The sequence below is a fragment of the Polistes dominula genome, unplaced genomic scaffold (assembly GCF_049000335.1).
Source record: "Polistes dominula isolate Pdom_NZ unplaced genomic scaffold, Pdom_raw_medaka contig_33, whole genome shotgun sequence".
Lineage (NCBI taxonomy): Eukaryota > Metazoa > Arthropoda > Insecta > Hymenoptera > Vespidae > Polistes > Polistes dominula.
In genome coordinates this window covers 2,943,183-2,958,629 of record NW_028300998.1, presented here as the reverse complement: position 1 = coordinate 2,958,629, position 15,447 = coordinate 2,943,183, and the positions used below count along the sequence as shown (strand labels likewise).

The 15,447-nt window shown below is 26.7% G+C and overlaps 5 protein-coding genes across 6 annotated transcripts; 3 read left to right on the top strand and 2 right to left on the bottom strand.

Annotated features, from left to right (window-relative positions):
• Positions 1–1,189: 1,189 nt before the first annotated feature.
• LOC107071637 (retinol dehydrogenase 13) lies at positions 1,190–3,238 on the bottom strand. Its single transcript, XM_015330795.2, has 6 exons — positions 2,946–3,238; positions 2,557–2,722; positions 2,365–2,473; positions 1,983–2,297; positions 1,712–1,919; positions 1,190–1,591 (listed from the first exon to the last, which is right to left on the bottom strand). Exons 1-6 carry the CDS (start codon positions 3,020–3,022, stop codon positions 1,489–1,491), a joined length of 978 nt encoding a protein of 325 aa, XP_015186281.1. The 5' UTR covers positions 3,023–3,238; the 3' UTR covers positions 1,190–1,488.
• Positions 3,239–3,382: 144 nt separating this feature from the next.
• Positions 3,383–3,966, top strand: LOC149032222 (COP9 signalosome complex subunit 9-like). Its single transcript, XM_089173524.1, has 3 exons — positions 3,383–3,542; positions 3,606–3,660; positions 3,746–3,966. Exons 1-3 carry the CDS (start codon positions 3,474–3,476, stop codon positions 3,781–3,783), a joined length of 162 nt encoding a protein of 53 aa, XP_089029650.1. The 5' UTR covers positions 3,383–3,473; the 3' UTR covers positions 3,784–3,966.
• A 644-nt stretch (positions 3,967–4,610) lies between these two features.
• LOC107071638 (COP9 signalosome complex subunit 9) lies at positions 4,611–5,452 on the top strand. The gene is made up of 3 exons (XM_089173523.1): positions 4,611–4,793; positions 4,964–5,033; positions 5,119–5,452. The coding sequence occupies exons 1-3, from the start codon at positions 4,725–4,727 to the stop codon at positions 5,154–5,156; spliced, it is 177 nt and encodes a 58-aa protein (XP_089029649.1). The 5' UTR covers positions 4,611–4,724; the 3' UTR covers positions 5,157–5,452.
• A 51-nt stretch (positions 5,453–5,503) lies between these two features.
• Dp (transcription factor Dp) lies at positions 5,504–10,384 on the bottom strand. Its single transcript, XM_015330792.2, is given in 12 exon segments — positions 5,504–6,250; positions 6,505–6,771; positions 6,851–6,934; positions 7,023–7,105; positions 7,239–7,600; positions 7,681–7,775; positions 7,778–7,842; positions 7,935–8,086; positions 8,263–8,360; positions 8,434–8,500; positions 8,629–8,747; positions 9,972–10,384. Coding segments are annotated over 11 exon segments (1,407 nt in total). The 5' UTR covers positions 10,021–10,384; the 3' UTR covers positions 5,504–6,250; positions 6,505–6,538.
• Positions 10,385–11,340: 956 nt separating this feature from the next.
• On the top strand, positions 11,341–14,378 carry dup (chromatin licensing and DNA replication factor double parked). 2 transcript variants are annotated; one of them, XM_015330841.2, is made up of 7 exons: positions 11,341–11,667; positions 11,770–12,254; positions 12,327–12,573; positions 12,661–12,997; positions 13,079–13,261; positions 13,456–13,697; positions 13,782–14,378. In XM_015330841.2, exons 1-7 carry the CDS (start codon positions 11,476–11,478, stop codon positions 14,148–14,150), a joined length of 2,055 nt encoding a protein of 684 aa, XP_015186327.2. In that variant the 5' UTR covers positions 11,341–11,475; the 3' UTR covers positions 14,151–14,378. The 2 variants fall into 2 exon arrangements, with proteins under 2 accessions (XP_015186327.2, XP_015186325.2); XM_015330839.2 differs by having other exon boundaries at positions 11,341–12,254.
• Positions 14,379–15,447: the final 1,069 nt, after the last annotated feature.

Below are 15,447 nucleotides of genomic sequence, written 5' to 3'. Positions count from 1 at the left end.
TCTTTTTACGTCCTTGTAGTTACTCGTTTTCGCTCTTCTACTTTCTACTTTTTAATTTAAACTGTGCGGGATTCTTGGCAGAGAAATCACTCGATATAAAAACGTAGAGGACGCTGCTGTAGTAGCCACCCCGTTTGCTTGTTACGACGGCCGCGTGGCGTCACTGCCATCTCCCGCTAGTAAAATCAGAGGTTAACACGAACACCAGAGTTGTGCCCGCCCTGCTCGTCGAGTACCAATTCCTGCTGCCAGGCGTGTTCTGATCAGAATGACCAGGATGCTACCTGGATACTATGGAGGATAGAGGTAAGGAGTAACATCTCTGTATATGAAAAGTGTCCGTCGAAATGTATTCAATTAGGGTGGCGCCACAGTACGCAGAGGGTAAATTTTAAAAGAAGCGCCAAATATTATTAGAGTAGGATTGAGAAATAAACAAGGAACACGAATTTTACCCATAACTGTTTTGTTATTTACATACTTTTTCATAAAATTAAATGATAAAAAATCAATAAACGTTCTATTCACAGTTCACGAAATAAAATCACTCTAGCTACACGTTTTCTCATAATAATTCTTTAAGGTTATATTTACTACATTATTACATAACTCGGCATACTTCAATTCGTTTACAATTGCTACATTCATACCATACCTTCTAAGTTTACCAGCGCCATTCTGGAAGGTTTTTGAACTATTATTTATAGAAAACCCTGGACACTTTTTTCACATTTTCTCCCATAAGAGATATTACTCCTTACCTCTACCCTCCGTACTGGATACTTAGAAAACTATTAATTTAATTAACTTGAAATTTGCAGAGAATATTTTTGAAAAATTATACTACAAGAAAATGCAAAAAAGTTGATTTTTTGAAAATTCTAATTATCCCTAACCCCTCAAGGCAATTTTAACATTACTTTTCGAGCGTAATTTCAATGAAAATCGTTTTTAAAAAAATTATATTTATATGATAACATACAGATGTATGCTATTTGAGCATTAACATTTTAACCGAAATAAAGAATGCTTGGCAATCCTCACTAAAAAAAATAATCTCGGTTAATTAACAATTACTCAAACAATATTCCGCGTCTGTATAATACAATGAACTATTATTTAAACATCAGTATCATTTTTAAAACAAGCACTGTGTTGGATTAGGTTGTGAGGTATTAATTCGTAGATGTAAACTGTAATTATTTATTACAAAACATTCATCAGTTCATCGATAAAATTTTGTTTATTTTTTCACTGAAAATGTATATATTAATTACTATATGTTGCTAATATTATTATTTATTACTCTTTTTGTAGGATGTCGTCAATCAGAATTATATTACATTCTAAATTAATGTAAAAGGGGATAACTTATAAGCTTGAACACTGATATTTTATAGGGGCTTCCTTGTAGCGCTTTAAGTTCATATTTTGTCCATATCTGTTGTTAAAGTTACATATTCTTCGAGTAAAAGGTAATAAACAGTCTTAAGTGACATTTAACTTTGTCCATTTTTCACTAACTAACCATAACCATCTTGACAATTTATCATCTTTAGCTTCATCAGATATGTCAGAAATTTCGTTATTACTAAAATAAGCAAAACAAAAAGAAATAGTTATAATGTTATTTTTTTTAATATACAGGATATCTTATTTAAGAAAATTTCTTTGAATATTTGTAAAACTGTTGATAATAAATGTCACTCACCTGAAATAAGAACCCGTGACATTTTCAAGGCTAGGATCTAATGCAACATATAAAACAGATTGTGCTCCTTGTTTAGGTGACTTTATAAATGGCCATATAAATGGTTTAATTAAATATCTTAAGAAAAGAACTTTAAATACTGTCATATGTCTTGTTATTTCTGTATCAACAGTCCCTGGATGAACTGCATTAACTGTTACTTGTGTTCCTAAATAATATACTTGTTAATTAAATTGAATAAATGCTAAATATTTTATTTAAATTATAATACCTTTTAGTTTATTTGCTAATTCTTTTGTAAATAGAACATTGGCTAATTTACTTTGTCCATACGCTTCAGAAGGATCATACTTTTCCATACTATTTAAATCTTTGACTTTAAGTTTTGCTTTTAAATGTGCATTACTTGAAACATTTATAATTCTTGATGGTGCTGATTCTTTTAAAACGTCTAATAATAAGTTTGTAAGTAAAAAGTGTCCCATATGATTTACACCCAACTGCATTTCTATACCTTCTTTGGTATAACTTTTCGGACATCGCATTACACCACCATTGTTAATAAGTATATGAAGTTTAGAATTTTCTGTGCCATAAATATAAATATTAACAGTGATATGCTTAAATAGTTAATTAAAACATTTGTCTAATACCTTTTTTAAATCGATTAACAAAGTGTCGTATATTTTCTTGGGATGCCAAGTCACATTTTCTACAATAAACATGTTTATTTTTGGTTTCAACAACGATTTCTCTGCGTGCCTAAAACAATAAGGTAAATTAAGAAATTTTTAATTGAAACTAATATGTAATATATATAACTGCCATTTACAATTAGCAAATACCTCTTCACATCTATCTTTATCTCTACAAGCTAGGATAACTTTTGCATTTCTTGCAGCTAATTCACGAGCTGTTTCTTTACCAATACCGGAGCTCGCACCAGTAACAATTACAACTTTATCTTTTAAATCTTCTTGTCCTTCATATTTTTTCCCACCTAAATGATCTCTAAAAACAACAAACAAGATAAAATATATATAATATTTGTTAAATAAAGTAATTATTTTTTTTATAAATATCTTAAATAGTATAACTTATAGTCAATATGAATATATTTTTTAAATATAATATAATGACATTTAAATGATTAAACCAATAATTTACATATATTTGAATTAAATTTAATTAAAAAAATTAAATAATAAAATTAAATTATGTAAAAATAGGTTACTTTATCAGGTAGCTTGTACCAACTGTTGTTGCAATTATTGATGCATAATAAACTGGTTTTGGAATTGACCATCGCATTATTACAGATTACAAATAATAATAATTATAATTTTTATATATTATATTTTGTATTTCAAATTAAAAACTCATGTGAGAGCATGCACTGCACCGGGCACATACATATATATGTACTTATATATATATATATAACTAGAAACGTTCTATCATGAATTGGTACAAATTTACACGAGTTGTATGAATCATAAAGAACTAGTTGGATAGAATTGTTCAATTATTGTATTATTTTATTTATTTATTAAGTGTAAAATTTATTCAATCGTTAAATATAACAATTAGTATATATATTATATTTTCATGAAGTATAATATAAGGTTAGAATTATAAATACTATAAATTCCATCAGATGGCGGTTTATTCGTTTTTAAGTGTCAGGAGCCATTAACCTATTTCTTAGAATTTGTTGCCTTTTTTGTAAATAATAGAAGAAGAGTGATTTTTGTTATTAATCATGAAGCCGACTCTTGTGGCAGATGAAATGTTTCCAGAAGGAGCAGGATCATATAGAGAACTTGAGGAGGTAATTATATTATAACACAGTGTTATTTATAACATTTAAAATATTATTTAATATTATTTATAGGTTATAATAGACCTTACAACTAGCGAGAAGGCGGTACATGCAGACTTTTTCAATGGTATGAACATGAAGTATTTTTAAACTAGTTTAGTATTTTCTTGTAACAAATTTAATTTTAATTTATAAATTTATTATTATTTCAGAATTCGATGACCTTTTTGATGATGATGATTTAGATTAAAGTATGTTCAGAATTACCTATTTAGTATACGCAGTAGATAAAAAATTTAATGTTATAAAACTTAGTTATCGGTTAATATCACCTGTTTCTTCAAGTTAATTTTTTATTGACAATGGAGAATATATTCTTGAAAGTGTCAGAAGAGAACTGTTATTGTGATATAATAAACATTAAGTTCTTATATTTTCATTTTTGATTTAAAGATTATAGCTTTAACAAACTATATAACAACTTTATAATAAAACTAATCATATTTTGTATCTTGTAACTAATGATATATATATGTATATAGAATTGTTTTTTTTTCATTCTTATTTCTGATAGAATAATTATAAAGACCAAATTATAAATTATTAATAAATTTCTATATATTTAGAAACCTTTCATTTGCACCAGATTCCAATTATATATTACAATTAATTATTTCAATGTTTTATTGCTTCAAGTTACTTGGACTGGTAACCTTATGAATAAATGTTTATACTAAAAATTAATTATTACAGATTACAAATAATAATAATTATAATTTTTATATATTATATTTTGTATTTCAAATTAAAAACTCATGTGAGAGCATGCACTGCACCGGATACATAACATATATATGTACTTATATATATAACTAGAAACGTTCTATCATGAATTGGTACAAATTTACACGAGTTGTATGAATCATAAAGAACCAGTTGGATAGAATTGTTCTATTATTGTATTATTTTATTTACTTATAAAGTGTAAAATTTACTCAATCGTTAAATATAACAATTAGTATATATATTATATTTTCATGAAGTATAATATAAGGTTAGAATTATAAATACTATAAATTCCATCAGATGGCGGTTTATTCGTTTTTAAGTGTCAGGAGCCATTAACCCATTTCTTAGAATTTGTTGTCTTTTTTGTAAATAAAAGGAGAAGAGTGATTTTTGTTATTAATCATGAAGCCGACTCTTGTGGCAGATGAAATGTTTCCAGAAGGAGCAGGATCATATATAGAACTTGAGGAGGCAATTATATTATAACACAGTGTTATTTATAACATTTAAAATATTATTTATAGTTTATTGCATATTCATGATGAATATAAAAAATTATCATTAAAGAGTAATTATATGATGATATGCAATCACTTTTTATTACACACATATTTTATTTTATTAAATCATAACATTTTTAGGTTGGTGGTAGCCGTTTATTAGTAGACCTTACAACTAGCGAGAAGGCGGTACATGCAGACTTTTTCAATGGTATGAACATGAAGTATTTTTAAACTAGTCTAGTATTTTCTTGTAACAAATTTAATTTTAATTTATAAATTTATTATTATTTCAGAATTCGATGACCTTTTTGATGATGATGATTTAGATTAAAGTATGATCAGAATTATCTATTTAGTATACGCAGTAGATAAAAAATTTAATGTTATAAAACTTAGTTATCGGTTAATATCACCTGTTTCTTCAAGTCAATTTTTTATTGACAATGGAGAATATATTCTTGAAAGTGTTAGAAGAGAACTGTTATTGTGATATAATAAACATTAAGTTCATATATTTTCATTTTTGATTTAAAGATTATAGCTTTAACAAACTATATAACAACTTTATAATAAAACTAATCATATTTTGTATCTTGTAACTAATGATATATATATATGTATATAGAATTGGTTTTTTTTTTCATCCTTATTTCTGATAGAATAATTATAAAGTCCAAATTATAAATTATTAATAAATTTCTATATATTTAGAAACCTTTCATTTGCACCAGATTCCAATTATATATTACAATTAATTATTTCAATGTTTCATTGCTTCAAGTTACTTGGACTGGTAACCTTATGAATAAACATTTATACTAAAAATTAATAAAAAATAGAACAATAGCATTATGACAATTTATTTATACTTCAAAATCGAATCAGACGTATTCGCATTTAGCATACTGAACTTCACCGCGTGTCACTGATAATAATTATTATAAACGTGCCATAAGAAAATGAGTACTGGTCTTAATATTTTATACACATATTAATGTAGGTATAAGGCTAAGATTATAATTTATTATACATAAGTGCTAGTCATATAAATCTGTAAATCAATGCACAGTCAATGGTTTTTTGACATTACATATGTTTTCAAAATTAGAATCACATCTTGTGCATTGAACTGGTTTCCTAATATGAAAAGAGCCTTGCTGATATATTTAGGCGAAGTAATTATGTATTACTTGTTTTCATTTGCCTCCAATCGATGTATCTTCCTCTTGACCATTCTCATTTACTTTATCAAATTATATGTATCGATGATAGTAAGGATTAATAAAAAATCCTTAATTACTATTATACATCTACATAATCTTGATCGACATGGTAAAGACGGTAGTGATTGAGGCGGTAACGATGATGTCAGTGGTAACATTGATAATGATCACGTTGACACCACTGATGAAAATAGTGCATATCCTGAAATTACAATTATCTATATCTCTAAATTAAATGTAATAAAATACATTTCTAGTGAAATAATACAAATTTTTTAAAAATCATTAACAAAAATTCATTTTTAGTAAAACTTAATATTTTTCATATATAAATAAAAGTTATGGATGAAAGTGAAATCTACGATAATGAGGTATTTATAATAAACATTGACTCATTGTGGTATACTAAATTAGATTAAAATATTTAAAGTTATTTACATAATAATGATAACGAACCCTGAGTCCAGCCTTGGGAAGTTTGATCCAGGTGCTAGTTAACTTCTAGATCACTGTCAGCTTGATCATCCTGATCGCTCTCTTCTTCATCATCTTCTTCTTCAGAATAAAATTGAGATGGTGGTGAAAGAGCATCTTCAGATAACGAAGTATGTGATGAAGATGGAGGTCTAGAACCTTCTAATTTAACTTCTAAGTCTTCCATAGAAGTACTAGGACCAGGTATTGTGACTGGGATGAATTGTTCCAGATCACCTGATGCTAATTCTAAAATAATAAATTTCTTGTAACATTGAACTAATTCACTTATATATTATATCACTTTGAAATATAAATATATACGTACGTTCCACATATTTTGCAAGCGATTTAGGAACCATCGATTTTGCAGTCTGTAAATTCTCCTCGGAGCAATTACCTCTTTCTAGACCTAAAAATAAAAATTTATGTTAAAATTAATGTTAAATATTTATAAACAATATAACTTAATAAATAATTATTAAATTTTTTGTAATTACCAAAGGCCAAACCCATTTGTTTTAAAACCTCAATGTCATCATGAATTTCAAACTTATCATTAAAATTAAACAGGTACTCAGTTCTGTAATACCAAAATATGAACATACAGTTAGAAATAAAAAATATTTGTACAGCAGTAATAATATTTTCATAATTCTGTATAATCTCTGAGTTTAAAAATATTATATAAATAATTTAAAGTAAGTAAAATATACTTGTCGTTTGAAATGCTGCAATCTAAGATAGTCTTTTTGCTGGTATTAACTATGAGGAATGGCAGCTGTATGGCAGAATTAGGTTTTGGTGGTCCATGAAGACTTTCATTTAAACGATTACGTTCTACCAAATTCTTGAACGAAATGTGTGAGAGAATAAGTTGATGAAGTTGTTGTGTCTTTGCTTTAATTACTTCAATTTTCTTTTTCTTATCTTTTTCTAGTGCTAAACACTCTTGTAATGAATTAGTTGGTAAACCTAACCACCGAATTTCTTTCTTTTCTTTGGAAATAATATTCATTGCCATTAATACATTTAAAGCATCATATACACGTCTCCTTATATTTTTTTGATCATATTGCTGAAATAGAAGTAAAATTATAATTTTATTATTAAACAAAATAATTAATATAATAATTATTATATGTAATATAAACTTACTTGATCTGTTAATGAATTCATATGCGCGGGATTAGTAAATTCTCCAACTAATTCATCTGCCACTTCATTATACGACGTGGTACCTTTTTTTTTACTTTTTCACATACTTTCATCGAAAAATGACGTAGACCTTTCCCTACCTTCTCTGTTTTCCTTCTTTTACTACAAACATAATAAATAGTATTATTTATGTCAATACAATGGGCAATATACAATTATTTTAGATAAGAATATGAATGAAAGTAATACAGTACTCAGGCACAAAATCACTTTCTGTATCTTGTCGTTTTCTAGAACCACTGTGATCCAATATTGGACTAATAAATGTTTTCCCCGATACATCCTTAACAAGCTGTTGATTACTACTTTGCTGTTGCTGAGATACTATTGCTTGTTTAATATCACTCTGAAACAAAATTATACAAAAGTACAATTACTATAAAAACTTCTCATAATATTCAAAAGATATTTATGCTATATGAATAGACAATTCTGAAAGAATATTACAAGATATCGACAAAGAAACAAAAAAGAGAATTAAAAAAAAAAAACTTAGTAAGGATACTTTGGAATATTATTTACCATTTGAGCAGATGTTAATTGTATTGTTTTTGTTACTACAGGTTCTCCAGGTTTAGTAGTACTTAATTTTGTATTTTGCAAAGGTATTGTCACCAATCCTATAAAGAATAATATAAGTTAGATGTGAAAGTTAAATAATCATTCATTTAATGATGGATTAAACTTGCTCACTCTGACCAGGGGTTGAAGAACTTTGTAGGCTAATAGTTCTGAGGACTTGTGCATTCGGTGACAGAACCTGAGAATTAAATAATTAAATGAAAATATTTTATGTGCAATAAAATATATTTCTTTCATTCCGAATGGAAATATTAGCATAACGTTAATAACATAGAATATATACCAATTATTATTTCCTTAACATACCTGTGATTCTTGAGTTGGTGTTTTAAAAACTTTAAAACCACCAGTATTTGTCGTGTTAATAATACCACTTAATGATTTATTAGGTGTACTTTGTACAACCTTTATCACCTGTGGATGACCTGTAAGAGTTTTTAGTATTACAATTTTTTCTATTTTATTAATATATTTATATTGTAAATATTTTCATGATGGTTCATTCAAAATTGATCAATCATCGATAAAATGAGGAAGTAATGTATAATCTTCTTAAATTTCATCTTAGAAATTATGTTCTACGAAATATATTTTAATTTGTTTTTTAAATAAATAGTGTGTGCTTGGTTCTATAGTTATTTTATTAATAATATTAAATGAGTCAGAGATGAAGCAAAATTTCTTAGTAAAAATAATAAAGATCATTTCATAAAAGGAGTATATATATATATATATATATATATATATATATATATATATATATATATATACTCAGCTAATTTAATATAAAGAACATTAAATTATGGTGATGAAATAATTTAATTTTTATAAATGTAATGAATAGACACACACATAAGTAAAACTATGTATATGAACATACATGTAATATAATACAAAATAATAAAATTTAAATATTTTTGCCTATTATAATACTAACTCGCTTATACTTTATTACGTTAAATATTATTTATAAGCAAATAAAATCTACAAATTTAATAAAACTAACTTTCCTTTCATGAAACAGAAATACATATAATGTTTAATAATAATTAACTTAAGGGAACAATTTGATTTGGTGTTTCTTATTCATACCAAGTTGGAAAGATGAAATTGTTATTTCGATAATTATTTATTTTCTTTTCTTTTTTTTATTTACCTTTTTATGAAAAAGGAATATATTCACATAAAAAGCATTTACACAATTCTTGAGGACATATATATGCTTTATTGTTTGCAAGGAAGAAATGAATATACAGACTAGTAAGTCTAAAATAGCTTTTACGCTTGTATATACATTTACCACTGATTATTTTTTTACCATATATATTTTCATAATATATATAACATATATTATAAGGAAAGCCAGGCTTAAAATTTATTTAAAGAACAAAATTTTGAATTTTATTTAAATACAAGAAAAAGTAAGGGAATGTACAATCTTACAATGTGCGTTAAAGAAAGGGAAAACAAAAAAAAAATAGTAAATATGATTCAGATACAAATATACGTTATGGAAAGATTTAAAATCATTAAATGTGCACGTTGATCAAGAATTATGAATATTTTCCAATATTAAAAACTAGTGCAACGTGTTGTGTAGTGTATCGAAAAACACATGCCGACTGTCGGCGCATTCTTAGATAACTTACCATTGGCGTCATGTATTAAGAAATTCATCGTTTTATTTTGTTGTGTCATCTCTATAATTATTGCGTTCGTTCGACGTCGGAAACGATCCCACAGATCGCCCAAATACTAAGCCAAAATAAAAAGATCATAGGTACACTTGCAGGCTTAGCTTGCCGTATCACCAAAATGGCGACACTTGTGACACAAATCTTAGAATGCTATCGAGGATAAATTGAATCCTACGCACGAAATCTTATAGTTGACTGATTGTTGTATATTATAAATTATCCATCCTTTTTAATCTTCTACTCCTGCATAATAAAGTAATTGGAAGTTGCAGACTCGCATGCACATAGGATCACGGACGTCAGACGAGCTTGGCTTGGCGGCAGGACAATGTTAAACAGCTGATTGGTTCTCGATGATCACATGGTTTTACCTACCCCCTCCAATTTACCTTAGAAGAGCACATGCGACCGCGCCGAAAGGCGCCCCATCGATGTAATGCGCGCACGTAGTCACATCTTACAAACATTAATGAAGAAACCATTAATAAGATATTAAATACAAATTTATTTAGTATTAGTCAAGATTCGTATTTTTATCTTTTTATTTAAATATTAGATTAGTCAACAAACAAACATTATTTCGGATGATTATTTACGATAAAATACTAATTTAAATATAATTACATATTTTATAATGCTTCATTCACAGGTTTTCTATTCTAATATCTATACAATGTTGACTATATGACCATATATGACTACAACTATTCATTGAACAATTAAAAATATCATTGCAATGACCGTATTAAGTATTAAATAACTATACAATTTTTTATCAAAATCGTATCGAGATCATATGTGTCTTATTTTAATTTAATTATTATAAAACCATTGTTTTTTTACTTTATCTACACAATTATCTGATAGTGTACAAATAGATGAAATAAATTGAACTATGATATTTACATTTAATCTGTTCTGTTTGTTGCTTTTTATGATATTTTCATTCAGGAATCCTTTTAACATTTGACCAACCAATCGGAGAGATCTCCCATGTTGACCATAATTATTTTGTCCAAGTGTGGTGGAAACCATGGTCAACTACGTGTTTATATACATATGTTTTGTAAATTAATATATTCTAAATAATAATAATCATATCATAATCATAAATAGTCACATGTGATAAAGTTCTACTTCAGAAGATTGCACGGAATTATATGTTTTATTATTGTTTGCGTAGAGTTAAATTTATATTTCCCGCTCTTTATGTCTAAAGTTTACTTCCTAGGGATTTTACTCAGGGAACTAAAGTTCCCTTTACATCTTACAGTTTTCCCGCTAAAACTTGATAATTCTGTACATATATATATATATATGGAGAATTATTATCATTAATGTATTCTCGTAAGTCAGCTTAAGGAAAGTTTGAACTTTGTGAAAATACATTAATCATTCAGTCCGTTAAAGCAAAAGATAAATATATAATTTTTTAAATATATTTGAATTGAGTACAATGTCACAGCCATCAGTAACGGCATATTTTAATACTCGTAAGCGACAAGCTAACGAAGATATACTTAGTAAATCAAAAGTTTTATTGTTGGATCAAGAGCGTATTAAAATGACTGAAGAAAGTGAAATGAAAGTGAAAACGCAAAATTTTCAATCATTGAAACTTATGTCTGAAAAACAAGAAGAAACTATGGTAACGAGCCCAAAAATTATATTGATTTCAGGAATAAATAATTTAAATAATTTGTCTTCTACAGTAAATTCTACTAAAGTTGATACTAAATTGTCTGTACAGAAAACAAATAAAGTTTCTACACGTTCACGTCCAAGTCAAGTATGTAAATCAAATCAGGATGGGCAAACAGATATCCGTGAGAGTTTTCTCAAAAAAAGTAATGATATTGACATAAAAAAAGAAAATGTTAAAAAAGTATTATTTGAAAAGAAAGGTACTTTGAGTCCAAAGAAACAACCTTTGACGCCAAAGAAGAATGTAGCCGAAGATAAGCAGACTGCAGTGAATGAACAAAATAAGCCAACCTCTGTTACATTTACTACGCCTAAAAAGAAATTGACTAAAAATGACTCTATTAGAAAAGATTTGGATTTGAATGAGATTAAAAATAGAATTAATAAATCTGGTAGATTAGCAGAATTAAAAGCTTCCATTGATCGCATTAATAAATGTGATCAACGTTTAAATGAAATTCAGAAACGAAATGATTTGAACAAACCTCAAATACAGAAATTTGAACAAATTCAACTTGAAATACCAGTTAGGTAAGTACACTTTCATAATATGTACAATTTTTTCTTCAGATTTTATATTCATTTTTGTTTTTTTTCTAACAGTCCTCAAAAGAACTTAAAATCACCATGCAAGACATTAATGAGTCCAAGGAAAGAATTGTTAACTCAATCAAGTCCACAACGTCGTATTTTATTTGAACCTAAGGAATCTATTAGCCCAGTAAAGAGTAAACCTGATAAAACTGAAGCTTATCAAAAATATTTATCGCTTGCCGAAAGTGATAAACCAAAATTACAATTACCATATAATTATAGATTGTTAGCAGAGATATTTAGATACATTGATACGGTACATAAAGAATATCATTTATTGCATTTTTATTGTACTACATTAATTTATGTGTAAAATAATATTTCATATTCTTGATATTTTTAGGTTTCAGCTATGCTATTTAATCGTAAAGAATTAATAACATTTAAAAAATTGAAGCCAGCTGTTCAAGAACTTTTGCGACGCAATTTTACATTAGAACATTTAGCACAAATAAAGACCATTTATCCTGATGCTTACAACTTTCATCAAGAAAAAGTTAAATCATTTGGTTCAACATCTAAACAAGATAAATATGAATTAATTTTAACACCAAATGTACAAATAAAAAGTGATTCTAATGAACAAAATGGAGACAATGTCTTGCAGACAGCAAATGACGTAAGCATGACTCCAGCTATATTGCTACAAAGAAAAAGGAAATTTTATGAAATATTGTTAGGTAATTTCAACTATTTTGCTTACTCTTTCAATTTTAATAAATTAATATTATACTATTACAATATTTAATTCTATATTGCAGATAGAGTTAAAGAAGAACATGAGCAATTCTTGCTGAAATTAGATAAACCAATGGTCATTCCTAAAGAGAAAATTCTACGTTGGCATCCTGAGTTTAATGTCGATGGTTGCAAGCCTATTGAGCAATCTGAATTACCGCAACCACCTAATGTGGAAAAAGCTACTTCTGCTAAACATGTTTTGGGTAAGATGATATTAAGATTAATATAAATAATTTTAATTAAAATAAGATTATTCATAATGATTTTATTATGTAAACATTGCATATGTGTATGCATAATGATGTATTGACATGAAACATTTAAAATGAAAAAAGAAAACAGGTAAAAAAATGTTCAATGAATAATTTTTTATAATACATATATATTTTTTTAATAGAAAAAGCGAAGTCCTTATTCCATTGTAATACTCGTATGGAGAAAGCTTTGCAAAAATTGGCTGAAGCAAAAATGACATCAAAATCTGTATCTACAGATATATCTTCTACAGAAGAATCTAATGACGATACTATGCGACAAGTTAATATTAAGATTGTTGATTCTCCATCTGTTACACCAACTATAGAGAAGAGCTATCTTGCTACGGCATTTAAAGGCATTCCAAAATCTCTTCTTGAGAAGGTACAACTTTTTCATTGTTCCTTTTTTTATTTAATTTATTTTCATTTTTATTTATTTATGAAATGTACTATTTGATGATATCAGGTACGTGCAAAACAAGCTGCCAAAGCATTAGAGACGATGACTCGCACTCCAGATCTAGATAGAGAAGCGACTCTATATTCTAGATTACCAGAATTAGCTAAGATTCTTCGAAGTATTTTTGTAGCTGAAAAGAAAGGAGTTTTACCTTTAGAACATGTACTGGCGAAATTAGACAATTCGTTTAGAACTAAACTTACTGCCGCTGAATTGGAAGAACATGTGCGGAAATTATGTAAATTATTACCTACTTGGGCTAGTATACATAATGTACGAAAAACAGATTATTTGAAGCTTGCAAAAGATGTTGATTTAATTAAAATAACTAAAATGTTGGAAATTGTGGCTAACCAAAAAGTTAGTAAATCGTGATGTCAATAGAATCAAGCAAGTGATATAAAACTAGTTTTTTTATTCGTATATTCAATTTTTGCAATGTCATATTTATGTAATCTCTTTTCATATTATATTATTTGCACGGGTATAATAATAATGAATTAGTATCTAAGAATTGATATCCTTCATGTGATTATACCACACCTAATGAAATTATATATTTTAATAATACAATGTGTTATAAATAAAAATGATATATACAAATGAAGTCTTTTAATCCCATTGTGTATGGATGAACACCCATTTTGATTACATTGTAATTATCATATTATTTTCTTCATAAAAGCTATACATTGGTAAAAATTATGAGATTTATGTTACATTATCAATATATACATTGAAAATTTTTTTAGATATTTTAATTTTATTATCAAATACTTAAAAAAAAAAAACAACTCATTATATTATATAAAAAATACGAAATTAAAAATTACTAAAAAAATATTGAGTTAAAAAGAAGGAACCTTACTTATCGCAGATTATGATTACATATTTATTTACAATGTTTATTTTATATAACAGCATATAATATATAACATTAGGTCATCAGTTATAACTACAAATAGCGTACGACTAGATTAAATGATCAAGAAGTAAGGTTACCACATCAAATCTAAATTTAAATCCAATTTATACATGCTCTTATTACATTTATGACATTTATATAATGACATTATGATTGTAACAAAAATAGTTATAATTACATTAACTTTGTGAACTTTCATAATTCTGCCAAAGTTGGAATAGTAGTATAATAATAATAGCTATATTATCCAGATTATGATTTACAAAAAATAATAGATTTATAATTTACAACAGATTCTATTTATATAGCATGCTTTTTGTAACATGAAAATTTAATAAAATATTTAAAATATTTTTGTTAGAAAAACTGAAAATTTACAATTTAAGAATTTTATTATTTTCATAAAATCATAAATTTATTTTTGAACAATATGCCAATTGAACTTTACGAATGTTTTATTTCCAAATTCATTACTCGTTTTATCAAAAATTTATAAACGAATCTGAATGACTTATAATGAATTTGAATAGGCACATTACATGGAAATTTTTTATCAGTAAAGGCACTGCCATGTTTTGCACTAAAGGACTAATACAATGGTGCATTTGTAATTATTCATTATATGCATATTTATATTCAATTCTGCCAAGCAGCCTACAAGGAATGTTGTACTTCTAAAATTCAGTCCCCCAAAATAATAAAGATATTGTTTAAAATTATTGCCCTATGTCTAGATTTATTTATACA

Excerpts from the sequence above, each read along its gene's own strand:
- LOC107071637 (XM_015330795.2), bottom strand. The coding sequence starts at position 3,022 with ATGCGATGGTCAATTCCAAAACCAGTTTATTATGCATCAATAATTGCA. Across the intron at positions 2,474-2,556 it reads ATAAAGATAGATGTGAAGAG|GCACGCAGAGAAATCGTTGT; the intron begins GTATTTGCTAAT and ends TTATTGTTTTAG. Across the intron at positions 2,298-2,364 it reads TGTTAATCGATTTAAAAAAG|AAAATTCTAAACTTCATATA; the intron begins GTATTAGACAAA and ends TTTATGGCACAG.
- LOC149032222 (XM_089173524.1), top strand. The coding sequence starts at position 3,474 with ATGAAGCCGACTCTTGTGGCAGATGAAATGTTTCCAGAAGGAGCAGGA. Across the intron at positions 3,543-3,605 it reads CATATAGAGAACTTGAGGAG|GTTATAATAGACCTTACAAC; the intron begins GTAATTATATTA and ends TATTATTTATAG. Across the intron at positions 3,661-3,745 it reads ACATGCAGACTTTTTCAATG|AATTCGATGACCTTTTTGAT; the intron begins GTATGAACATGA and ends TTATTATTTCAG.
- LOC107071638 (XM_089173523.1), top strand. The coding sequence starts at position 4,725 with ATGAAGCCGACTCTTGTGGCAGATGAAATGTTTCCAGAAGGAGCAGGA. Across the intron at positions 4,794-4,963 it reads CATATATAGAACTTGAGGAG|GTTGGTGGTAGCCGTTTATT; the intron begins GCAATTATATTA and ends TAACATTTTTAG. Across the intron at positions 5,034-5,118 it reads ACATGCAGACTTTTTCAATG|AATTCGATGACCTTTTTGAT; the intron begins GTATGAACATGA and ends TTATTATTTCAG.
- dup (XM_015330839.2), top strand. The coding sequence starts at position 11,476 with ATGTCACAGCCATCAGTAACGGCATATTTTAATACTCGTAAGCGACAA. Across the intron at positions 13,262-13,455 it reads TTCTGCTAAACATGTTTTGG|AAAAAGCGAAGTCCTTATTC; the intron begins GTAAGATGATAT and ends TTTTTTTAATAG. Across the intron at positions 13,698-13,781 it reads CAAAATCTCTTCTTGAGAAG|GTACGTGCAAAACAAGCTGC; the intron begins GTACAACTTTTT and ends TGATGATATCAG.